The sequence below is a fragment of the Cucurbita maxima genome, unplaced genomic scaffold (assembly GCF_002738345.1).
Source record: "Cucurbita maxima cultivar Rimu unplaced genomic scaffold, Cmax_1.0 Cma_Scf00028, whole genome shotgun sequence".
NCBI classification, from domain to species: Eukaryota; Viridiplantae; Streptophyta; class Magnoliopsida; order Cucurbitales; family Cucurbitaceae; genus Cucurbita; species Cucurbita maxima.
In genome coordinates this window covers 2,736,038-2,759,323 of record NW_019272044.1, presented here as the reverse complement: position 1 = coordinate 2,759,323, position 23,286 = coordinate 2,736,038, and the positions used below count along the sequence as shown (strand labels likewise).

General features: G+C 37.3%; 5 protein-coding genes across 8 annotated transcripts in view; 3 read left to right on the top strand and 2 right to left on the bottom strand.

Moving 5' to 3' along the window:
* Positions 1 to 2,234, bottom strand: part of LOC111465212 (secretory carrier-associated membrane protein 4-like) — a 4,792-nt gene extending 2,558 nt beyond the window's left edge. The window contains exons 1-5 of the mRNA XM_023109541.1: positions 2,071 to 2,234; positions 821 to 934; positions 674 to 736; positions 509 to 542; positions 309 to 431 (exon numbers count right to left, since the gene is read on the bottom strand). Of these exons, the coding sequence (XP_022965309.1) occupies positions 309 to 431; positions 509 to 542; positions 674 to 736; positions 821 to 934; positions 2,071 to 2,127 (391 nt within the window). The 5' untranslated portion in view covers positions 2,128 to 2,234. The remainder of the gene's footprint in view (positions 1 to 308; positions 432 to 508; positions 543 to 673; positions 737 to 820; positions 935 to 2,070) is intronic.
* Positions 2,235 to 3,383: 1,149 nt separating this feature from the next.
* Positions 3,384 to 5,905, top strand: LOC111465213. 2 transcript variants are annotated; one of them, XM_023109542.1, is made up of 3 exons: positions 3,384 to 3,879; positions 4,521 to 4,694; positions 5,571 to 5,905. In XM_023109542.1, the coding sequence occupies exons 1-3, from the start codon at positions 3,814 to 3,816 to the stop codon at positions 5,742 to 5,744; spliced, it is 414 nt and encodes a 137-aa protein (XP_022965310.1). In that variant the 5' UTR covers positions 3,384 to 3,813; the 3' UTR covers positions 5,745 to 5,905. The 2 variants fall into 2 exon arrangements, with proteins under 2 accessions (XP_022965310.1, XP_022965311.1); XM_023109543.1 differs by lacking the exon at positions 3,384 to 3,879 and adding an exon at positions 4,020 to 4,406.
* A 1,143-nt stretch (positions 5,906 to 7,048) lies between these two features.
* LOC111465211 (26S proteasome non-ATPase regulatory subunit 13 homolog A-like) lies at positions 7,049 to 10,601 on the top strand. The gene is made up of 6 exons (XM_023109540.1): positions 7,049 to 7,321; positions 8,308 to 8,754; positions 8,939 to 9,019; positions 9,334 to 9,530; positions 9,618 to 9,717; positions 10,116 to 10,601. Exons 1-6 carry the CDS (start codon positions 7,172 to 7,174, stop codon positions 10,299 to 10,301), a joined length of 1,161 nt encoding a protein of 386 aa, XP_022965308.1. The 5' UTR covers positions 7,049 to 7,171; the 3' UTR covers positions 10,302 to 10,601.
* Positions 10,602 to 10,747: 146 nt separating this feature from the next.
* Positions 10,748 to 15,881, bottom strand: LOC111465208 (extra-large guanine nucleotide-binding protein 3-like). The gene is made up of 8 exons (XM_023109535.1): positions 14,901 to 15,881; positions 14,653 to 14,790; positions 13,577 to 13,681; positions 13,300 to 13,485; positions 12,067 to 12,247; positions 11,732 to 11,970; positions 11,435 to 11,607; positions 10,748 to 11,342 (listed from the first exon to the last, which is right to left on the bottom strand). The coding sequence occupies exons 1-8, from the start codon at positions 15,879 to 15,881 to the stop codon at positions 10,748 to 10,750; spliced, it is 2,598 nt and encodes an 865-aa protein (XP_022965303.1).
* A 4,576-nt stretch (positions 15,882 to 20,457) lies between these two features.
* LOC111465190 (bZIP transcription factor 16) overlaps positions 20,458 to 23,286 on the top strand; it is a 5,059-nt gene continuing 2,230 nt past the window's right edge. Inside the window, exons 1-8 of one of the 3 annotated variants that reach the window (XM_023109509.1) lie at positions 20,458 to 20,781; positions 21,095 to 21,261; positions 21,695 to 21,751; positions 21,846 to 21,920; positions 22,278 to 22,367; positions 22,479 to 22,538; positions 22,615 to 22,784; positions 22,961 to 23,015. In XM_023109509.1, coding sequence (XP_022965277.1) covers positions 21,193 to 21,261; positions 21,695 to 21,751; positions 21,846 to 21,920; positions 22,278 to 22,367; positions 22,479 to 22,538; positions 22,615 to 22,784; positions 22,961 to 23,015 — 576 coding nt within the window. In that variant the 5' untranslated portion in view covers positions 20,458 to 20,781; positions 21,095 to 21,192. Of the gene's footprint in view, positions 20,782 to 21,082; positions 21,262 to 21,694; positions 21,752 to 21,845; positions 21,921 to 22,277; positions 22,368 to 22,478; positions 22,539 to 22,614; positions 22,785 to 22,960; positions 23,016 to 23,286 lie in introns of those variants that run through there. The other 2 variants (XM_023109508.1, XM_023109510.1) reach the window with 2 other exon arrangements.

The window sequence follows — 23,286 nt, the reverse complement described above, 5'->3', positions numbered from 1 at the left end:
ATTCCCCCCCCCCCCCCCCTCTCAGAGCCCAATGTCCTTTCTACACTCATTCCCTTTTCCAATCGATGTGTTTGTAACAGCCCAAGCCTACCGTTAGCAAATATTGTCCTCTTTAGGTTTTCCCTTCTGGGCTTCCCCTCAAGGTTTTTAACACGTGTCTACTAGAGAGAGGTTGTCACACCATTATAAAGAATGTTTTGTACCCTTCTACAACCAACCGATGTGGATCTCACAATTTATACTCAAATATTTGGATATAAAGTTTATAAAATAATAAAAAAGAATTTGAGACAATTAACTTTGCATACCTAGCCAGCTAGCGAAAGCCAAGTACTGCAACTTCTGAGCATGTACTGGAATTTCATTAGCTATATCATGATGAATAATGGGGAAAAATGGAGGCCAGTTTCTATCATCAGTAGGGACACCAGCTGTGCAACATTGAAAAAGTTATAGATTGTCGATAGCTTCATAGAAACAAAATCAAACAACATTTGATGTCAACCACCTCTAGAAACAGCTTCTTCCCTCTTTTTGATTTCCTGGTAAAAATGAGGCATAAGAACAGTTAGGTAACCTCTGCAGATATATTCATATATTGTAAAGTTATGGACTAAGCTGAAGGTAGTATCAGTCTAAACGCAAACACAAAATCATGGATATCGAAGAATACCTTTTCTTTCCTATTAAGTTCTGCTTCCCAAGCGGCAATGTCTCTCTCGTTCTTCCTCAGATTCTACATGAACCAAATGAAGCGTTACTTGATTCTTCCAGGTAAAGAAAATGTAAGTGAGAAAAGACAGAACATGATATTCGTTACATTCATCGTATCCAGTGGTATATCCACTGTAGCATCCTGCTTCTGCCCAAATCCCAGAGTGTCCGATATCATTTGTGGGATCCGAAACTTTGATCCAGGAGCAGCATTGTCTTTCTGCAAATGCAAAATTAGCAACAATGAGTGATGTTATTACCATTCTAATCCTCCATAGAACAAGCTTGATCGGCTTGTCTTTAGTTTCAGATATCAAAAGAACGCCCGTGAAATTGTCAATAATCAACCAACGGTTAATTTCATTTATGCATATTCAAATAACAATTCCACACAGATTGTAATGACACTCATTCTCAATCCGAAATGGTGAAATCATCTTCCTTAGGACTCCAAAACAACAATTACTTCCGTTAGTCTACTTTTAGTACCATTCGACCTTTAAACATTAATTTCTACTCCATCCTTAAACTATTGAGGATTGTTGGAAGAGGAGTCCACGTCGGCACCTAATTAAGGGGTTAGTTGTGGGTTTATAAGTAAGAAACCCTCAAATCATACCATTATGGAGAGACGTGATTTCTATCAATTTCTAACATGATATTAGAGTCATGCCCTTAACTTAGCCATGTCAATTGAATCCTCAAATGTCGAAGAAAGAAGTTGAGACCTCAAAAGTGTAGTCAAAAGTGATTAAAGTGTCAAACAGAAGGTGTACTTTGTTCAAGGGCGTCAGAGAAGGAGTCGAGCCTCGATTAAGGGAAGGCTGTTTGAAGACTCCATAAGCCTCAAGGGAGGCACTATAGTGTACTTTGTTCGAGTTCGAGGGGAGGATTGTTGGAAGAGGAGTCCCATATCGGCTAATTAAGAGGTTGATCCGGAGTTTATAAGTAAGGAATACATCTCCATTTCCATTGATATCATACCATTATGGAGAGGGTCTTGAATTTATAAGTAAGGAATGCATCTCCATTGATATCATACCATTAGGAGGTCGATATTTCCAACACTTAAAATGTTCCACACCGCTCTTGAATTCATTCTCCCACGAAATCTCTCAGCAGCCATAAAGTAACCATATTCCACCAAATTTAGCAAGATTTCCCTAAGATTCAGATCAATCCAACAACCGCACTCTCGCCCCCTCGAGACTCAAAAATAGGAACAGAACCCGATCGCGACACTCGCCGAATGAAAATCGCCGAAACAAGAAACGAAAATGCGAAAGAAAAAAAAAACAATGAATGCAAATATCTAAAGTAAATTGAGATTTAGCCACGAAAGAAAGAGAAACTTACCGAGAATGGATTGACCTCTCCTTCATCGAAAGGATTTGGATCATTGTGGCGATTCATGGCGATTTTTCAGAACCCTAAAATCGAGCGAGTTGTTTTGGGAGAAAAGAGAGATGAGAGAAAACGGTGGGTAGCAGTGATGGAGTTGAGTGATGGTTTCTTCTTTGTAGCGCCTTTTTATTATCGGTGCTTGTTCGCTACGCGGGATCTGACTTGGAAATTCTAACCAATAATGCTTTTTTGAATTTATATTTTATTATTTTTATCAGTTCAAACTTAATTTAAAATTTAAAATTTTGAATTTGAATTTGGCACACTTCCAAAAAAGTTTCCTAAACTTTTGTTTACACTTTCTCATTTTTGGCCCTTTGTTTCCATTTTTTTTCATTTTTGGCCCTTTGTTTCCTTTTTTTTTCATTTTTGGCCCTTATACTGTTTGAATATTTTATTTTAATCCTCTAATTTTTAAGGATTTTAAAATTAAATTTATTTATTAATGATTTATTAAAAGTTGTTTTTATATAACCATTTTATTGCCTATTATTATACTTTAAAATATTATTTTGATTCAAAACTAATTTTGAATAATTATATATGTTTGGTTATTGGGTAGTTTTAACTATTTTAAAATCACTTCCAAACATCTTAGTATTTTAGTTAAATTATAGTTTTAATTATTTAATCTCGAACATTAAATTTATTTAATTTTTTAAAATTATATTTATAGGCTTTTTAGTCCGCCTCATTAACAAAATATTAACCTAACAAGGCTATTTTTAATATTATCTTTGAAGGTTTGCAATTCTTTTTTTATGAAAATAGTAAGTATCTTGTTTAAAAAATAATATTGAATTTTAAAAAATGTTTAAAATTTATTTTAAATGTTCAAGAATTTTATTAAAGATTAAAAATGAAAAACATTAATTAATAGGACATTTAATAAACGCGAAAAGTGAAAAAATGAAAAATTTTCCTGTAGATAAATAATTTTTGTTCTTATATTAATGATAATTAAAATTTAACCATTTTTAATGTTTTTTTAGAAGAAACACATGAGTCAAGCTACACCAATAGAGAGAGTATTATTTGTTTATAAACTCATATCATTCCCTAAATTAGTTGATGTGGGACTTTCATCATCCAACAACACAAAATTCAATAATTTTTAAATAAAAATACTAAAAAAATTTAACAATCACACATTAATGAGAGGAATTATTGTTATTTTTTACTAATATTATTTTACATATATGTTTCTTTTTTTCCTTTTTTTGCGTTAAAAATCACATCTTTGGGAGTTCAATGCCTTCTGTCAGACTGACCTCTCTACATTCTTCACGGCTTTATCATTACACTATTGATTTCGTGAAGCAAATCCGTTCGATCTTGGAACAAAAACACACGAACGAATCAAATCAAAATCCCAAATACTCCATTGTTCTTCATTTTCCAATTCGACCAATTTCGTCTTCTTTCTCCTCCTCTCTCTCTTCAATTCAAGAGAGAGAAGGCGATTTCTGTTTCTCCTCTGGACCAGTCGAGATCCGATCCTTATCGGGTTTGAAAAAACTTGGACTCTTGTGATTGTCTGTAGCTTTTGGACTTTTTTAGAGAGAGAAGTAGCGAGACTCTTTGAAGTGTGAAGAGCTGAGAGGAGAGGAGAGTTTATAGGGCAAAGAGCGGCGAGATCTCGATACTCATTAAGTTTTTGCGAGTATTTTTTGTTTTGGGCATTTTGTCGAACAGATGGTGGGCATTTTTTCAAGGTTTTCTTCTAGCAGAACAGGGCATCGACGAGCTCAAAGTGCGCTTGTAAGTAGTTCGTCGCTTTTGAAGATTGATTGATCTTATTTTATTTTCTTTTTTAATCTCTATATGGCGAATGAAGATTGATCTTACTTGTTCATCTATTTCGAATTTGTGTACTGCGTTGAGTTCGTCGCTTTCGAAGTTATGTATCTCGCGATTGAGATTGTTGATTCTGTTTCTGAAGAATCTGAACTTATTCGTCAAACGTTCAAATAATTTTGATTTCCTGGTTCTTCATGGCTGCTGGATTGGTTAATTTTTGATAAATTGGAATCTTACCTTCCTTGTTGTGGTGGAGAATACGATTCTTTGGGGCCATTTTTTTGTAGAATTATCCCAAACTCGAATCTATTGCTGATTTTGGACTCTTTTTTTGTATGTATTAAATCATATTAATAATCATGAACTTTGTTGATTCCATAGTCGTGGACATGTTGAGCTTTTATGCTTCTGATTTCCATGGCTGTTTCTGAAATTTTATCATATTTGCTATTTTACTTGTCCTGTTTTACTTTGAAACTTTGATGGAGGTCAGTAAATTATCATCTGTGCCAATGTTTTTCTCAACTTTTTAGATGTGGTAGACATTTAGTTTAATATATTGGGTGGTTTTGATGCTTATAAAGTGTGTTTTTCTGATGCAGGATGGGAAAGGACTGCCTCCAAACCCTGAGAATACTGGTGTTAGTGCAACCCCTGCTGCTGTTTCTCATGGAATTGAAGTAGCAGTGGAGTTTAAGCCCGTTGAACACCCGATCGAGCCTCACGACAACGATAAGCCAATTCAGTGCCCGTTGCCCGAACCGTCTATTCTGAATGTAAGCTCCCAAATCGATCTTCTTACTCAATTTTGTCAGGTCAATTATATATCCGAGTTGCCTTGTTGCATATATTGATGTATATACGTGGAAGGGTGAAAAGTTATGTATCTGGCCAAGCCCACCATTAGCATATATTGTCTTTTTTGGGCTTTCCTTTTCAGGCTTCTCTTCAAGGTTTTTAAAATGTATCTTCTTGGAAGATGTTTTCACACCCTTATAAAAAATGTTTCGTTCTCCTTCTCAAACCGATGTGAGATCTCAAAATTCACCCCCTTTCGAGGCCTAGCGTCCTTGCTGGCACTCGTTCCCTTCTCCAATCGATGTGGGACCCCCCCAATCCACCTCCTTCGTGGCTTAGCGTCTTTACTAGCACACCGCTTCATGTTCACCTCTCTTTGGGGCTCAGCCTCCTCGTTGGCACATCGTCCAGTGTCTAGCTTTGATACCAGTTGTAATAGCTCAAGCCCACCGCTAGCAAATATTGTCTTTTTTGGGCTTTCCCTTTCGGGCTTCCACTCAAGGTTTTTTAAAAAAACGCGTCTTCTAGGGAGAGATTTCCACACCCTTATAAAAAATGTTTTGTTCTCCTCCCCAACCGATTGGAATCTCACAATTGAAGTGTTTGACAGGTCGAGTCATTTATTCGTTGATTCATTTTGGGAAATCTGTTCATGATTTTAAAGACGAGATTTAGAACTGTTGTACAAGAAGCCAGTAGAGATGTTTCTGTATTCTCCAGAGCAAACTTATTGCATAAAATCACCAGTTCCACCTAAACCAACCTTTCCTTATTGATTTACCAAACTTATCAGTGAAAGTTGTAGGTTTTATGATATATCTTGAGAATCTGATTTTGAACTGCTCAAACACTAGGATGGAAGAATATGGAAGGAACGAGTGTCGAGTATACGAAAACTGCCAGATTTGCCTGTAATGAAAGAAGCAGAAGTCGGTGAGACGAGACCACGGGCCACACGAACAATCTTACCATCCATCAGCGCTCCTGAACACAACATCCTAAACCTGCTCAAGGAATCCGGGATGTAGCGTAACTAGTTAACTCTCATCTGGAATTTAGAGTTCCCTATACAATATTTTCTAAAGTTTGCACCCTCCTTCCAGATTTTTACCTTTATTGTTTTTCCATGTACAATAATAGCATGTCACAGGTTCAGTGTTTACATAATATATCAAAAGTTTAGCCTTCAGTGTTATCTCTGCTAGTTTTGTTGTTCAGGTACTATTTTGTCATCGAGATCCCGAAAGTCAAGGAAGAGCCGTTCCGAAAAGTTGCTTCCCCTTTTCAACGTCTCAATATTTCCTTAGGAAACGATATCAAGACTTAGTTTTGAAGAACAAGAGCCTGTAGCACTGTACGTACAGACTTAAAACTGAAACCCGAATAGGACTGTTTGAAGCACATGCGTACAAAAATTGAGTCACGTCGATATTTTTCGACATTGTTGCTAGGAACGTTCAAATTCGATGGCTTTGACATGCATATCGACAACCCACACCCAAAAATGGTTTTGCCCTTGGCCAATTTTCGTTCGACTGACGTTGGGTACCATCGTGACTTTTCGTTTGCGTTCTTAGACAGCTCCAAAAAAACTGCTTTTTCATTTCAATGTCTCAATATTTCTTTAGGATACAGTACCATGACTTGAGTTTCGAAGAAAAAGAACTTGTATCACTGTATGTATAGACTTAAAATCGAATCCCTAATTTGAAAACTCAAATCTTTAACTTTATGTGTTATCTCTATTAGTTTTATTGTTCAAGTACTATTTTGTTGTTGAGATCCCGAGAGCCGAGGAAGAACATTCAAGCATTCGAGAGTTGGGATTATTGGTTCGGCATTGCACAATTCATGTTAGGTAAATACAACCTGCCTTCACATGCCTCAAAAAGGACCTTTACAGCTTATTATTTGTCAAAATATTGGCTTTGGGAGACAAAAAATGTGGGATAGGACAACTATTGGGTGTTTCCTCTTTTTTAATAAACAATTTTTTTTATTTAATAATAATTATATGTTACTTATCAAATTAAAAAAAAAAAAAAAATATATATATATATATATATATATATACATTTTATATGGAAACTAATTTTAAAAATAAATACCCAAATTCTTTTGTGTATAAAATATTCCAATTTTTTGGTAATTTTCTCTAAGAATTAAGTAAATAAATAAACATTTAATCTTTTTTTATTTTTTATTTTCCCAAAGAGATTAAAAAGTAAAAAATTGACGGTGATATGGCCAAACCCGACCCAAAAACCCATCACGGAGTCGGGTCGGTTCATTCCCACCCGACTCCATAAAGCCTCTCTCGTCTAAAGCTTCCTCTGCTTTTCTATTCTTTTCTTTGAGAACAAGAAAAAGAACAGAGGAAGAGGCACGAAATATATAAATCATTGGAGTTCTCTTTCTTCCTGTCTCCTTCCGAGAATCCATAGCCGGAGTAGCCATGGCCGCTTTGCTGTACCTCGATTCTCTTCGCAACTCGCATCCTGAGCTCGCTGAATGGTACAATACGCTAGCAGATCTGTACCAGAAGAAGCTTTGGCATCAGCTCACACTTAAGCTTGAGCAGTTCGTCGCTCTCACGGTCTTCCAGGTGTGTTTTTTCAACTTACCATGTTTTCGATGAATGTATTGACATTTCGATTTCATGAAGTGTGTGCTGGTATTTTAGCTTTTAGATGCTTTGATTTTTAGATGGATACTGTTAGGGTTTTGAGTCTGGGAATGTTAAAATTGAATTTATGATGGCGAAATGGATGGCGAACTTAGGGTTCTTTAGACGGAGAAGATCGCGGAGGTTGAAACTTTGAGGGGTTTTGCTTACAGGGGTTCGTTTAGCCTACTGGATTTCGTATTCGACTCCCGATTGGATTCAGAGTTGTCGAAATCTAAACTACGGTAGAAATTTCCCCCTGTTTATATCTGTAATATGAGCAAACTAGTTAAACAGATCGACTGAATACGGGGTGGTTAGTTGGAGAATTAATCATCTGTTTGAGGTGACTTGTGACTAATTTACTCATTTCTGAAGACTGGATTGAGTAGGTTAAGTTTTTGTTTCACTGAAGTAGATCAAGAAGTTTTGTGTTCCAATCTTTGCCTCATATTTTTCTCTCCATTTCATGTTCATAACCTGCTTGTTAGGTCTATTTGAGAGAGAGGTGTTGAGGCATTAACCGAAAGGCCAAAGTTACCTTTGTCACCATCAACATCTTAAGCTTTGGGGCTCGGTAATCTAACGTGCACTATCTGGATTTCAAGTTAACACTGTAGATTGGAGAATTAGATAGTAAGCATGAACTGGGTCTTTGTTACTACCTGAGTATGACTTCCCTGATTTCACCCATTTCTTAAAGAACATGACCACGGGATATTTAGAATTAAGGAGAGGATAATTGCTACATTCATCGGGTACTGATTTCGGTCTATCTAGAGCCGAAATAATTTTAAATTAGGTTGAGCTAGCTAATATATGTTTTATTTGGTGAATCCTTGTATATTTGAACATTTTTTACCTACCTGCCTTTATGCAGAAACCTCAAGTTCAATTAATATTTTTTTTTATGGTTAAATGTTCAGGCTGGTGATGCACTGATTCAGTTGTATCACAACTTCATCACTGATTTTGAGACCAAAATCAATCTTCTCAAGCTTGCACATTTTGCTGTGATTGTTTCTCGGCAATATGCAGAGAAAGAAGCTGCCATTAGTTATCTTGAAGGGATAATCGAGAAACTGAGGAGTACTAAAGAGCACCGCATAGAGGAGCCTATCCTTTATATTAAGATGCAAATAGCTATTTTTAAGCTTGAGCAAGGTGACCGAAAAGAGTGCAAGAAACTTTTGGAAGATGGAAAGAGCACTCTTGACAGCATGACTGACATCGATCCATCTGTTTATGCTAGCTATTATTGGGTTTCATCTCAATTTTACAAGTTCCGCCAAGAATTTGCTGAGTTCTATAAAAGTGCTCTTCTTTATCTCGCATATACTTCAGTGGAATCACTCTCAGACTCATTTAAATTGGTATGGCGAATAGTTTCTTTCTTTATGTACAGTTAACTTTTCTTTCTATTTCTTCTTTTTTTTTCCCTTTTCAAATAAGAAATAACTCATTTCATAAATCCAATTGCCCGTCGATCGGTACTTATCCGCTATCCATATTTGGTTCGTTCATTATTTAAATTATTGCCCGTCGCTGTGCCTGCAGGATTTGGCCTTTGATTTGTCTCTTTCTGCACTTTTGGGAGATAACATCTACAACTTTGGAGAGCTTCTTGCACATCCTATTGTAAGAATTTGCACCATAGTTCATTATTATTTTGCTATCTCATTGTGTAATAATTTTATGTTACCTCTGAGTGCTTATTTCCTTATTGGTCTTTTCTCCTTGAGGTGGAGTAATAAACATAAATATCACTCATTTTTTTTCAATAAATAATTTAGTTTGAGTGCAAATACAACGATCTTCGTACTTATAACATGATTAACAATGGCTGCAACAATTGGTATCTCTATGTAGATATTGTAGCCCGTGCCTAATCTTTTTGTCTCTATTTATTTTTCGACTTCAAACCTGATGTGTGTGTAACTTTTTCTCTTCAGATCAAAAGTCTGTTGGGCACAAAGGTCGAGTGGCTTTACTACATTCTTCAGGCATTCAATTCTGGTGATTTAGTTCGCTATCAAGAATTATGCCAAGTCCACAATGCAGCTTTAAGGGCTCAACCGGCTTTAGTTGAAAATGAAAAGAAACTATTGGAGAAAATCAATATTCTCTGCCTCATGGAAATTATCTTCAGGCATTGCCTTGCTCCTTTCTCTGCTTGATATCTGCTCAATAACTTGATTTTCTGTATCATTTTTGTGCTAATTTGATTTTATTGCAGCCGGTCATCTGAAGATCGAACCATTCCATTGAAGGTTATAGCCGAACGAACAAAACTTTCTATCGAGGATGTTGAGCATCTACTAATGAAGAGCCTGTCTGTAAGTTTTACTTATAGTTCTTTTTCACAAGAATATTTGTTTCAAATTTGTCCATGGACTTCGTCACTTCAAATTAAAATAGGGTCAAGAGAAATTGTGATGCTGGAAGAACGAAAAAAGTTGGATGTGATAATTGTCTTTTGCCACAACTTTCACGGCACTTGAGAAAAACCAACAGCCATGCACTCGCTTTTGGTTATCTGCTTGGTTAACATTGTATGCTGATCAATACCTCTCATGACATGTTTCATCTCTCCAGTCTTGTATCTCGATCTGTTCTTAACGAAATCCTTGTCTTCAACCTTCCTTACTGATTCGATAATTGCCATGATTGGAGAACTTGACCTTTGTTTTTCTGAGACGAATGATAACAAAAGGCTGAGTGATTTTTATTGCAGGTCCACCTTATAGAGGGTATCATCGATCAAGTCGAGGGAACGGTCCATGTTTCCTGGGTGCAACCAAGGGTTCTAGGCATTCCACAGATCAAATCCCTGCGAGACCGGCTGGACAGTTGGGTGGATAAAGTGCATTCAACTTTGCTTTCAGTCGAGGCCGAGACGCCTGATCTAGTTGCATCGTAATCCTCTTCATTGCATCTCTAAACAACTTAGCAGAGGGAGAAAGCAAAAAGCCAGAAGAAACTACTGATCCTTCATAAGATTCTAATGTGCTGGCTGGCCAGCTAGCCTCCAGCTTTCTTGAACTATTTTTTAGGAATCAGAAGCCTCTACGTCTTAGTTTTGAAAGTGAGCATGGATTGGAGGAGTTGAGAAACGGACTTAAAGAGTGGTTATTGGACTTCCCTTCTGTATTTGTTACTTTTGTTGCATACAATTGAGATTTAATGGGCTCCATGAGGATCAGTTTCATCCAAAGTTTAAGATCATCTCATAAACTAGACTTCATAAAAAAAATTGCACGAATAGCCTTATTCAAAGGAGTAGAGGTGGAAAGTGAAGCCATGTTTTTCTTTCTTTTATGGGCTTCCTCTTGACACTATCTATGAAACTAGTACAAGAAAGAAACCTCATTGTTGTCTAACAAATGGAGATGAGCTCACATCTGTGCTATAGAAGGAATCCTCAGGTCCACCATAGTAGGGCCCCTCTTTCTCCTCATCCCACTTCACGACTTCTCTTATATACTTGAATGCCTCATCAATCGTCACTCGGTCCCTTGCTCTAGCTTGCCACACGAAAAGCTTACGACCTGTGATGGATTGATAAAGGTCTTTGAATTTCATAGCTATATAGTAGTAAGCTTGATGAGATAGTGACTGGTTGCTATGTAACGGTCGCACAGGGCTGAAATCGTTAAACCATTCGCAGACATTCAACGATGCTCGATTTACTTTCTCTTCAAAGAGATCGTATTTGTTGAGTATCAACACGAATGGGGTATTTTTGAAGCAAGGGTGTCGGACCATTGTCTCGAAAAGCTCCTTACTCTGCATCATCTTGTTTTGTAATAGGTTTCCGCTGCTGTTATCTTCTGGGGCACGAGACAATTGATCGAAATCACTAAGCGCAACGCAGAAGACGACAACTCGAACATCTTCAAACATCTCTACCCATTTGCACCCTTCATTCATCCCCTTGGCACTTACCCTTATAAGTTGGTATCTGTAACGATAGATACAAGCCAACGAGTCAAAACACTAATAAGGGGAATTCTTGGCTTCGAAATTCATTCTTTCACTAATTCCACTCCATACCTAGTAAGAGGTGGGGGCGGAGCTTCAAGATTATCAGTGTAGGTCTCAGACATTGGACTCCGATCATCAAGTGAAAATTCCATGAAAGCCAATCCATTCCCTTGGGTTACCCCTTCTGCATACAGGATATCTCTATCAGAAGGTTCATATTCATTGCTTGAAACCTCCACTGCCTGCAAACAATCACAAATCCTAAGCATTTTCCCTAAACAAAAAAGATGACACATGACGATGGCAGACGATGTTATCACCAATAAAAACGTTCTGGTTTTGAAATTTGAGTATGTGATGGATTACCCTGCTTAAGAAGTACTCGGCAACGTCGGGAAGGAAGTGTAACTCGTCTTTTCTCTTGTATGTTTCCTGGATTGCAGGATCCTTCCATAGCTCTTCAACTAATGGAGCGTACTCACGAGTTGCAGCAGGGAAGAACGCGTCCAAATCTCCGGTAGCAATGATATCGAGGAGCCAATCGGAAAAATGTTTCAACCTTGGGTTGATGGAGTAAATACATTCACTAGCTTCCCTCTCTCCATCTGTGAAGAGAAAATTTCATTAAATAAGTACAATCTTTAGGGAGAGACTTCTAACCTGATCTAATCATAAAGCCCAATGAACATTGCAAAAATTACCAGTTTCGAGAGCTCGACCTCCTTGGGAACTTCGAACCTTTTTTCGGTTCATGAATTCCTCCTCGAAGCGTTCTCGACCATCAAGCAAGATGCTAAGATACTTGTACATATTACTCTGGATCATAAGTTTGATGTCTTGAAGTTCTTCTTCAGTAAATCTGTTCCCATACAAAAATTTTCCCTGCTCAAAAAAGTAAGTAAACATTGAAGATAGTGGATGGAATTGTTTCATTTCTAATAGATTTTAAACAACCTTCTCAGAGATACATTCCCAGTGACTACCTCACAATTGCAAGATAAAATCTTTCGTTTTCTTTTTATACAATATGTCAAACAAACCTCTTACCTTCTAAGCATAATGGCCCATGAAAATAATAGTAGAAACCAGAAGCCAAAAGAATACATGCATTTATATATCCATCCACGTTTGTGATCCATTGACATAGAGAGAAGCTTACTTTATTGTTGTGAGATCTCGTGTCGGTTGGAGAGGGAAACGAAGCATTCTTTATAAAGGTGTGGAAACCTCTTCTTGACAGACACATTTTAAAAACTTTGAGGAGAAGCCCAAAAGAGAAAGCCCAAGAGGACAATATCTGCTAGCGGTGGGCTGAACTGTTATAAATGGTATCAGAGTCAGACACCGGGCGGTGTGCCAGCAAAGACGCTGAGCCCCGAAAGGGGGTGGATACCAGGCTATGTTCCAGTGAGGACGCTAGGTCTCGAAGGGTGGTGGATTGTGAGACCCCACATCGATTGGAGAGAGTAACGAGTGCCAGCGAGGACGCTGGCCTCCAAAGGGGGGTGGATTGTGAGATCCCACTTCGGTTGGAGAGAAGAACAAAACATTCTTTCTAAGGGTGTGGAAACCTCTCCCTAATAGACACATTTTAGTAACCTTGAGGGAAAATCCGAAAGGAAAAGCCCAAAAAAGACAATATCTGCTAGCAATGGGCTTGACTGACCTATTATAATTACATCCCAAAATTAAAAAGAAAAAGTATAAAATTAGATTTGTCGAAAGGTCTAATAGCTCTTTAGAAAAAATCGTGGTTGTCTAGCTTTACGAACTAACTCTACATATATACATTTAAGTTTCTACTTCTCTCCACTTCCTACATTAAGTTATGTTGCATGATTCCGTACTTCACATGTAATATTGGGAAGATTGAAAAGCCCAAGAAAGTGAAGATCTAAGCACAAAAATAACGACAATAATGATTTCATGTTTACCTGCTTAAATATTGTGCTAGTTCCGGAGCCTTCAATCCCAATGAGAAGAAGTTTCTGAATCCTCTTTTGTTGCTCAAAGTAGTTGGGAACTGTTGTGTAATTGCTAGCCTCTTCTCTCACTCCATGGGGTGGCTGACCATGTGGCACGGGCAATGAGAACAAAGCACATACAAAGCGTGTTGAAGCCTGCCTTAACCAAAGCATATATAAGGTTCTTGATATCAAAAATGAGAAATTTGACATAGGTTAGCCTTCATTCAAAAGGTTTTATGTTCACCTTCTCCCAAATATTTCCTCTGATATTGTTCTGACCTTCTTCCTCGTAGCGACCGTCGTCGTAGACCCAAAAATGGGTGTCACGTGGGCATTGTACGTTTGCCAACTGAAAAGTTAATAGCATTGGGTACGTTTAGTTCTACCAGATACTGCAAGCCATTAGACATCTAAAGGGAACCAAGTTCATAATAAGAAGAACTTTTTTTAGTAGACATCGAGATAATTTTAGTTCTGAAAGGAAGCCAATGAAATAAGCTTAAGAGTTCTCATCAAGGCATTCATGTGACAAGGAGGCTGAAAACAGTGTGCAATACAGGTCAGTTAAAGTGCAGTCTCCTCTATAAATAGATGTTACGTGATGTGCCCAAGACCAGCCACCAGAACAACCAACTCAAACAAAACTAAACAAATATAAGACATCTAGTCATGTTTCAATATATTTATACATATAGTTCTGTAATGGTCCAAGCCCACCGCTAATATATATTGCACTCTTTGAGCTTTCTCTTCCGGCCTTTCCCTCAAGGTTTTAAAACGCATCCACTAGGGAGAGGTTTCTGCACTCTTACAAGGAATGCTTCGTCTCCCTCTCTAACCGAAGTGGGATCCCACAATCCATCCCCCCATTGGGGTCCAACATCCTCGCTGGCACACTGCCCAGTGTCTGGCTCTGATACCATTTGTAACAGCCCAAGCCACCGCTAGCAGATATTGTCTTCTTTGGATTTTCCCTTCTGAGCTTTCCTTCAAGGATTTAAAATGCTTCCACTAGGAAGAGGTTTTCACACACTTATAAGGAATGCTTCGTTCCCCTCTCCAACCGATGTGGGATCTCATAAGTTATTACATTTTCTATATAACTTTTTCAACATTCAAGCTGACTAAGGATTACAAGTATTCAGATTCTCCATCTAAAGAGGCAATACAGTACATCATCTCCTCCATAATTTTTTTCCTTGATCATTTATGACATAGGGCACTATGTATGATATAAAAAATTAACAGTTACAGTTTCAGAAGCAAAAACAAAGAGCATTAGAATGCCTATATTCCACCTTATGAAGCCAAAAGGTGTACCTTAAGCACCCTTAATTCGAGTCTCGTGATTTCTCGACCATTGATGTAAACTTCAGTGTTCCCATTGCTTGCGTGCGGGCTAAGTTTGCCGGTGAAACTTAAGTTCGAACTAATGATTTTATCTGGTTTTTCTCCTTCCTGTCAGGTCAACACAAAGTACTTCATGAAGTTCTAGTTGCAGAAGCAAAGGTCACATGGCCATACATTAAGTACACATAGAAAAGCTAACGTCATTAAATTATAGTTACCTTTCCCCAGAGACCAGATTCTTTGTCGTACCAATATCTTCCGGGTTTCAGTTTCTGTGGAGGCAGAGGGCATCCAAGTAATTCTGCCATCTCTTCAGATCGTAGGGGTGATCCATTTACAATCAGCTGTTCGGGGCGAAGTTGATTAGCAGGACATTCTTTCTCTGCTTTCATAATCTGCTTCACTTCCAAAGGACTAAGTAGTCGAGATAAGACCCTCGAATGCTTGCCCAATTTCGACCTCTTCGACTCGTCTATAGGATCACCAATGCAAGTGACACATTTACGCCCTTCAGGCATCGATCCCATGGCTCTAAGCACACAGTTGCCGCAATACTTGGCATCACAGACAAGACATGACTCTTTTGTTTCCCACTTTCCTTTCCCACACCTATAACATACCCGACTTTTTTTTTTCTTTTTCTCTTTCGAAACTCCTACGTACTCGGGATACACTTGCTTCTCGACACCAAGTTCTTTTCGATGGGAGTGATCAACAGTATTAAAAGTGACAACAGGTGCTCTTCTTGCATCAATAACTACTTGTTTAGGTTGATTGCTAGGTGGGTTGTGAACTGATGCTGGGGAGACAGAAGGTGAAGCTGAAGAAAAATCATGGTTTTGCAAGACAGATACTACAGACTCTGAACTTCCTGATGCCCTTGGGCTCTGAGTAGGCGAACTTGTGACGCCAACAATACGAGAGACAGGCAAAGGAATTGGTTCAATCGTTGGAGGACCGTCCTTTGCAATGGACCTTTGGGATTCAGAAAGAGGTTCAGCAACTGGAATTGAACGAGAATTTACGTCAAGCGGTTCGATTCTTGGAACGTCATGGACTACTGGTGGACCCTCGTACTCCATAGCTATAGAGTAATCTAGATCGCTAGCACTTTCAGGGAGAGATGCTCCAGGTGGGAGCATCTTCTTCACCAGTTCCTTCCAGTTTTTTCCCCCCCTTCTGTCGGTTTCGACCGACATATTGCTAGATTTACAGCGGAGTACTAAATCCAAACTTCTGAACACTTTTTGAGATAGAAGAACTCAAATTTTATATTTGGTTCCCTACAACAGCATCCACGAGTAAAGCTTAATCATCTCCTCAATCAACAGAGACAATGGCAAGAGATATAAACACAAATCCTGACACGAAGAAGACTCCGACAAAAACATTCACCAGAGCCTGGATTGATCGTTCCTAGTTCAACCAAATCACATCAATGACAGAAATCAAACTCAAAATTTCAAGAGAAAGAACAGAATGCTAAGAAAAATTCAAAATCAGAAGGCTCCATTCATCAAGGTTTTCGATCACGAAGTTTCCAGTCAAAATCAGGACATCCAAAACGCAAATCAAACAATAGTTTTCAAAACCTTGAAAAAGGCAGACGAACGCAGCTCTACAATCCAAGAGTTGAAAAAATCAGAGTCAAACAAATTATAAACAAACAAAAAGATAAAGAACAGCAGAGCACGCCCAACAAATCCACAAGAATCAAATATTCAAAGCGAAGACTATTTTACCAGAAGATAATAGAAAAAAAAAAAAAAAAAAGAAAAAAAAAAGGGAAAACTAGAGAGAGAAACAACCTTTTGAAGAGTAAACAGTTTCGCTTTTAGAGAGAGTCAAAATGGAAATGGACGAGGAAAGTGACAAAATGAAAGCGAATCGTTGAGATTGCGAAGCGAAGGAAGCCACAGAGATGGCTTTTTGAGGTTTGATTGGGGCTTTTGGAACCCAAAAGGCAAAGCCTCTGCGAAACCCACCACCATGAACGCAAGAAGAAAAGACGAAGCCCCTTCCAGAGAGAGAGAGAAAGAGATGAAATACAGTACGGAGTGCGGAGAGAGAACAAAAATGGTGAGAGAGCAATGGGTGTAAGGCTATTGCCAAATTCACAGACGTCTAACCCACCTTTTGAACTAATGTCCAAATCTCAATCCGGTTAAAATATCTATAAAAAAAATAAAAATAAATAAATATTTTACTTTATATTTATAATATATATTTACTTTAAATATACATAATTACTAATTGAGTTATGTTACAACTCGCCGAAATATTTGTATTAAAAATATTAAAAAAATCTTGCCACGTCACTAAAACTATTATATTGTTAATTCTTATCCTATATATCAATTGATTATAGTTATTTTTTAATTTCTTTAAAAAAATATTTTCTTTTAATTACTAGTTGTGCCTTTCTCGATGTAGTTGTTTTTCAACAGCAGTAATAACCAAAGTCCACTACTAGTAGATATTGTCTATCTGCTTTTGCCCGTTACGTATTGTTGTCAACCTCATAGTTTAAAAAACACGTCTAATGAGATACTTTCACACCCTTATAACGAATGCTTTGTTCCCCTCTCAAATCGATGAGAAATCCCACGGTCCACTCCTTTGGGATCTAGCATCCTCACTAACACACTGCCCAATATTTGGTTTTGTACTATTTGTAACAGCTCAAGCCCACCACTAGCAGATATTGTCCGTTTTGGTCTGTTATGTTTCGCACCTCACAATTTTAGATTAGAGATAAGTTTTCACATCCCTATAAACAATGTTTTGTTTCCGTCTCTCACCAATATGTGATCTCACAATAACTATATATAGAAGTAAAACTACTCGATTTAGAGGGTAAATAAGAGAGAATTTTGATTAGGAAGAGGGGGGGATAAAGACAGAAGTGGGTCCCAAATGTTAAACAGACGGTTTCGTTGAAGTAATCCACGCGCCTATGAAGCGCGTGGCCTTAAATGCGGACACGACCAAGATATCTGGTACCATGGAATTGCTGTTTCAAAGCGCTTCGTAGAGCGTGGGAAATCATCTCGATTTTGACGGTAACGGTATCGTTAACTTTGACGCTATAATTTTAGTTTGCACCATTTATTCATTAATGTCATTTGACTTCAATTTAATAACATTTTCTTTTAATTCCTTTTTTAAGTAATTACTTTCAGTCTAATTTATTTAGTTTTGTATTTTTTAATTTAAATTTATTTACTTTTAATAAATTGTAATTTTAGTTACTTAAAAATCAAAATTAATTTGAAGCTAATTAAACAATAATCATGTAACAAAAAAACACTTTATTTTATATATTTTTAACCATTTATTTATTATTTATTAAATATTTTAATATTTATCAGTAATTAGTTGAATTATTATCATTTTCCTAAATATATAGCTTAAAAAAGTTAAATTTTGTATTTTAAATTAATAGGTTGGTTAAATATTATGTTTAATAAAAATAAATTATTTAGTGAAATCGACCTTCCCACGCTTCACAGCTCATCATTAAAAACGTGAGTGGGGGAATTATTATGAAAATGACAACATTACGAGAAGGGAAGAAATTGGGAGGTGGAAAAGCAATAGAAAAGGTGAAACACTTTTTTGAATATTGAAATTTAAATTTAGTTTTTTTTTTTTTTTTTTTTTATATTTTTAAAATATGGAATATGACGGGTTTAATCTTAAATCTAAATTTAAATTTTATTTAGCAATATATATAGAAAATTTAAACTACAATTTTGACCTCCGATGAACCACACTCTGCTGCATCTTTATTAAATGGTCACCTTATTTACTCATTGTTTCTAACTGTAAAGACAATTCTACAGACCCCGAAATATTTTGTTTTCACTCATCATCATCTGCTGTCCCAGTTCATCCATATACCACTGTTTTACTCCGAACAGTGTAAACAAATTTCAAACTTCAAAGTTATCCATTAGACTAAAACTTGCTTACGTGTCAAATTTGTATTGGATGAATGAAAAATTATTATGTTAAAAATTAAAATAGATAAAAGAAAAAAAGAAAAGGGAAATAAATAGTTTATTTATTTATTAAATATCGCGGACTGTTCGTGCGCGTATAACAATCCCACGATAGACTGTTCAGACCTTGGCGGCACCGGAACAGCAATTACCGGCGACCGACGATCACTTCCGGCAATTTCAGGCCGGCGCCGACAGCCTCTAGAATCAGGCAAAACGATCTCGAATGAAAAGGTTAGAGAATCTCATCGAAATGCTAGTTTACGGCTTTGATTTTATTCAGTTCATATCTGAGATTCGTTTTGGTTCGATTAACCTTCTTTGCATCGCTCGAATTAAAGAAATCGATTGCGTTCTTGAAACCGAAAAGCCCTAAAATACAGAGAGGCGCCGACTTGTTCGATTCTCAAAATTTACTCAAAATCAAGATAAATTTCCTGGCACAATTGAATCAAGAAACCACAAGATATAATCCGAATCAAGATTCTTCTTCGGAAATCGTAATGTAATTGCGAATGAGAAGGCACTCGAAAGTTCTTGAAAGTCGATGTCGAAATTGTAATTGCCAACGCCGACGGAGAAATGGTGACGAATAGATCGAACATTTGGAGTTCTACAACGACGGATGGGATTCTACAAAGAAGATTGGTCCAAAGATCGTCAGTTGCCGGGAATTTTTGTCCAGCACCGCCGAAGATGGGTCCAAAGTGTCTTCGTGGGAATCCAAGGCACGAAGAACTGAGCAGAATACGAAAAGGCGGACTTCTTAAAATATATATATTTTATATTATTTTAAATTTTTAGGTTAAATAAATAAAAAAATCATTAAATTTTGTATTTTAAGTAAAAAAAAAAAAAAAAAAATTATTTTTTTTAAAACATTTTAAAAACTTAAAAAATAATCTTTCTACTAATAAATTTTTTAAAATTAGAAATTGGGATAATTTAAGATAATAATAATAAGTTATGATATTAATACTACTTAAACTTTAATGAGTATCTTTTTAATGAAATAGTTGATTTAAAAGGTCGAAAATATTAATAAAACTTTTAAATTTAAATAGTATTTTTGAGATAATGTACGCATGTTATATATATTTATTTAGACTATTTTTAAAGATTTTATTGAAAAATTTTAATAAATCTTTTAAGATTAAAAAAAAAAATATATTTTAAGAGAGTCGTAAATTTGAATATTAAAAATGGAAGAATTACTAAAAGGTGGGTGGGGCAGTCCACGACGAGGTGATTTTAATGACAGCCACGTGGATGGCAGTAATTAAGTGTGGAAGTGGGACCCATAAGGTCTGAGGTTAAAGCTACCAAATACGTGAGATAGAGACAGAATGCGCTAAAAGCAAAAATACAACCTTTTTTTATTTATTATTTTTTATTTGGTGAGAAGAGATATCCACAAGGGATCAGATATGATTTTCTTCCTATTGCCTAAATGCACGCTGCCAGGTCAGCTTTCAATCATTAATTAATAAAACCAACAAAATACACCAAAATTATGCTCAAATCAAATCATTATTCACATACTAAAATTGTAATTATAATAATGAAAATAGTGGGCCAAGCCCATTAATCAGGGCCCGAAGGAAAGACAGATCTGGGCTTCAGCCCACGAGTGGCGATGCCGAAGGAATGTCAATATGAAAGAATGGGCCAAGCCCATTAATCAGGGCCCGAAAGAAGACAGATTTGGGCTTCAGCCCATGAACCCCGTCATGCCGAAGGAATGAAAGAGAGAGAAAATCGAGTGGCTCATGCCCTGAGGCTGAGGGGCGAGACGGCGATTTCGCGAATTTTCTTCGAGAGAGAGAGAGACTGTAACGCCGTACGAAGACTCTCATCGTCAATCTCCCGTGTTCAACTTCTGATCTTTCCATTTTTTTTTTTTCAGTTTTTCAAGAAAAAAAAAATTCTTGAATCTTTTCGAAGTTCCTCCTCGCCCAATTCCCTAAATTTTCCATTCGATCCTTCGCCATCGCTGCTGTTTCAAACCTCCTCTTTATCATTTGATCACCTTTCGAGGCTCCTTCAATTGAGTCTCGAATTATTCCTCCCAGTGGGTTTGAGGTTTCGATTTTTCGTAAGTAAAAAGCTCACTCTTGTTCAATTTTGAATTGTGTGTTTTCGTGCTTTTGTTTTCCTCTCAAATTTCTGTTAGGGTTTTTGGTTATGTTGGTTATTGTTCAGCTTCATGCATGCTAGGGCCGGATAGCGTGCTTGTTTTCCTTCAAATTTATGCGTTTTCTGTTTGTTTTGCTAGAAAATTGAACACACAAATGAAATTTTGAATTGCGGGAACGAAAATATAGATTTTTTTTTTTTCTCTTCTTATTCAGTTTGTACCGGAATTTAAAATTTTGAAGTTGTTGTTTATGTTCAAGGAAATCCATTAGGGAGTGGCTGCGGCTCGGTCAGTTTACAGTCTTGTAAAGATTAGGATTCGTGTTATTGGAAGGCTTGGGGGATGGCAGGAAGATGGTGAAGCAGAACCATGAGTGGCAGTGAGATGGAGAAACCACCAAAAGACAAGGAGACGAAGACACCGCCTCCTACTACCCAGGTTTAATTTAGGCCTGATTTTGAGTTGCATATTATTTTATTTGACTTTTGTAAGTGATTTTTGTTTTTCTTTTTACTGTGCTTTATATAGCTCATTCTTTGTTTTCCACGAGAATTTCGTTTCCTGTAACGACCGAGTTGTTCTTAAATAAAATTATGGGTTGAGAAAGTAATTTCAAGATCGAATTTCGTATTACATGTTTAAAAATTCTATCACAGAAACAAATACATATGAGCAAACATTTCCTTAGTGTTTGTTTCATTTTCTTTAAAGTATGTACTCAGAGATTCTAATTGATTGTGTCTTCTTGTTGTTACCTAAATTTTTTCTATCAAACGTCACTGAAAATGTTAAATTACAGTTTCTTAGTGTTTATTTCATTTTCTTTAAAGTCTGTCCTCATGTATGATAATCTCTTGTAATCGTTTTACAGGAGCAGACTTCAACCACAAGCGCCGGCGCAGTTAATCCTGATTGGTCAGGTTTTCAGGTTACCCTGGGGCAATAGCTTTTAGTTTAATCCTGTTTGTTGGGATGGCATTGTGGTTAGATCATTATGTATATATATCTTTTTTGGTTTTCAGGCATATTCTCCTATTCCTCCTCATGGTTTCTTGGCATCAAGCCCTCAAGCCCACCCATATATGTGGGGAGTTCAGGTACATCTACTGGTTTTTTTGGTCTATTATGTCTGCTTGTTGACCCACATATATTCTGACTGGACTGGAAATCTGTTTTTATAGCACTCTTCCTCTTTTTCTTGTTTTTATTATTATTTTAATTATGGTGCTATTGATGTGTTTGGGGATACTAACATGAAGCCCGTGTCTCTTGAGTGAACTTCTTGTTTGGTATTGTTTACGTATAGTTGAGTGCTGTAATGGTTCATGCCATTTCTGATAACTGTATGATGCATTACATACAATATTCGTGACAGTACTTTAAGGAATATGGCCTTGTGCTTTTGGGGAAGGAATGCGTTGTGTATTTATCTAAACGTAGGTTTTTATCTACAGCATATTATGCCTCCTTATGGCACGCCTCCACATCCATATGTTGCAATGTATCCACCTGGTGGCATATACGCTCATCCGTCCATTCCCCCGGTATTTCTGGGCATTCTAATTTTACCTTTTTTTTATGTTTAAAACTTCTATTATCCTTTTGTCTGACGGATTTGCTTAATACTGTATGCTATATTCCTATGTGTATAATAGGGATCATATCCTTTTAGCCCATTTGCAATGCCTTCTCCAAATGGCATCACTGAGGCCTCTGTGAGTTTCCTCCTTATTTTATGACAGGTATCATTGTCTTTAAGCGGATAAAAATGACATGTGAAGACGTATATAGGGTAATACCGCAGGCAGTTTGGAGGGAGACGTTAAGCTACCTGAAGTGAAGGAAAAGCTGCCAATTAAAAGATCAAAAGGAAGTTTGGGCAGTTTGAACATGATTACAGGGAAGAATAATGAGCTCGGTAAAACATCTGGAACATCTGCCAATGGAGCATACTCTAAGAGGTTGTCTAACTTTTCTAGAAATTGCCTATGTAGAATAATAATTGGTGTATGCTTCTATTATTATTGTGGTGAGGCAGGGGGGGCGCACCACATTCTTTAGGACTGTAGTCCTACACAATTTTATTGATGTGCCAATTGGATCCTTGGGTGATGTGAATCTGACCTGATTTTTGTAGTGCTGAGAGTGCCAGCGAAGGTTCAAGTGAAGGAAGCGATGCCAATTCTCAAAATGTAAGTAGTGGTCATTGCTTGTTGATTGACATCTTCCTCTCGAATGAATCGATATTGTTCATTTTCGGATGTGACCTGGATAGGGTCTGTTTCTGTAGGTGAGTCAAACTAATGTTGCATGCCATAAGTTTATTGGGTTCTTTATGCATTCACTTTATCTGAAGAATAAGTATGGGACCCCCCCCCCCCCCCCCCCCCCCCCCCCCCCCCCCCCCCCCCCCCCCCCCCCCCCCCCCCCCCCCCCCCCCCCCCCCCCCCCCCCCCCCCCCCC

Bases quoted from the DNA above. Each gene is read 5' to 3' on its own strand.
- LOC111465208 (XM_023109535.1), bottom strand. From the start codon at position 15,881: ATGTCGGTCGAAACCGACAGAAGGGGGGGAAAAAACTGGAAGGAACTG. The intron at 14,791-14,900 runs GTAACTATAATT...TTGACCTGACAG, and splicing joins AATCTGGTCTCTGGGGAAAG to GAAGGAGAAAAACCAGATAA. The intron at 11,608-11,731 runs GTAATCCATCAC...GATTGTTTGCAG, and splicing joins CCGAGTACTTCTTAAGCAGG to GCAGTGGAGGTTTCAAGCAA.
- LOC111465213 (XM_023109542.1), top strand. From the start codon at position 3,814: ATGGTGGGCATTTTTTCAAGGTTTTCTTCTAGCAGAACAGGGCATCGA. The intron at 3,880-4,520 runs GTAAGTAGTTCG...TTTCTGATGCAG, and splicing joins GACGAGCTCAAAGTGCGCTT to GATGGGAAAGGACTGCCTCC. The intron at 4,695-5,570 runs GTAAGCTCCCAA...CTCAAACACTAG, and splicing joins CCGAACCGTCTATTCTGAAT to GATGGAAGAATATGGAAGGA.
- LOC111465211 (XM_023109540.1), top strand. From the start codon at position 7,172: ATGGCCGCTTTGCTGTACCTCGATTCTCTTCGCAACTCGCATCCTGAG. The intron at 7,322-8,307 runs GTGTGTTTTTTC...TTAAATGTTCAG, and splicing joins TCGCTCTCACGGTCTTCCAG to GCTGGTGATGCACTGATTCA. The intron at 9,718-10,115 runs GTAAGTTTTACT...TTTTTATTGCAG, and splicing joins TACTAATGAAGAGCCTGTCT to GTCCACCTTATAGAGGGTAT.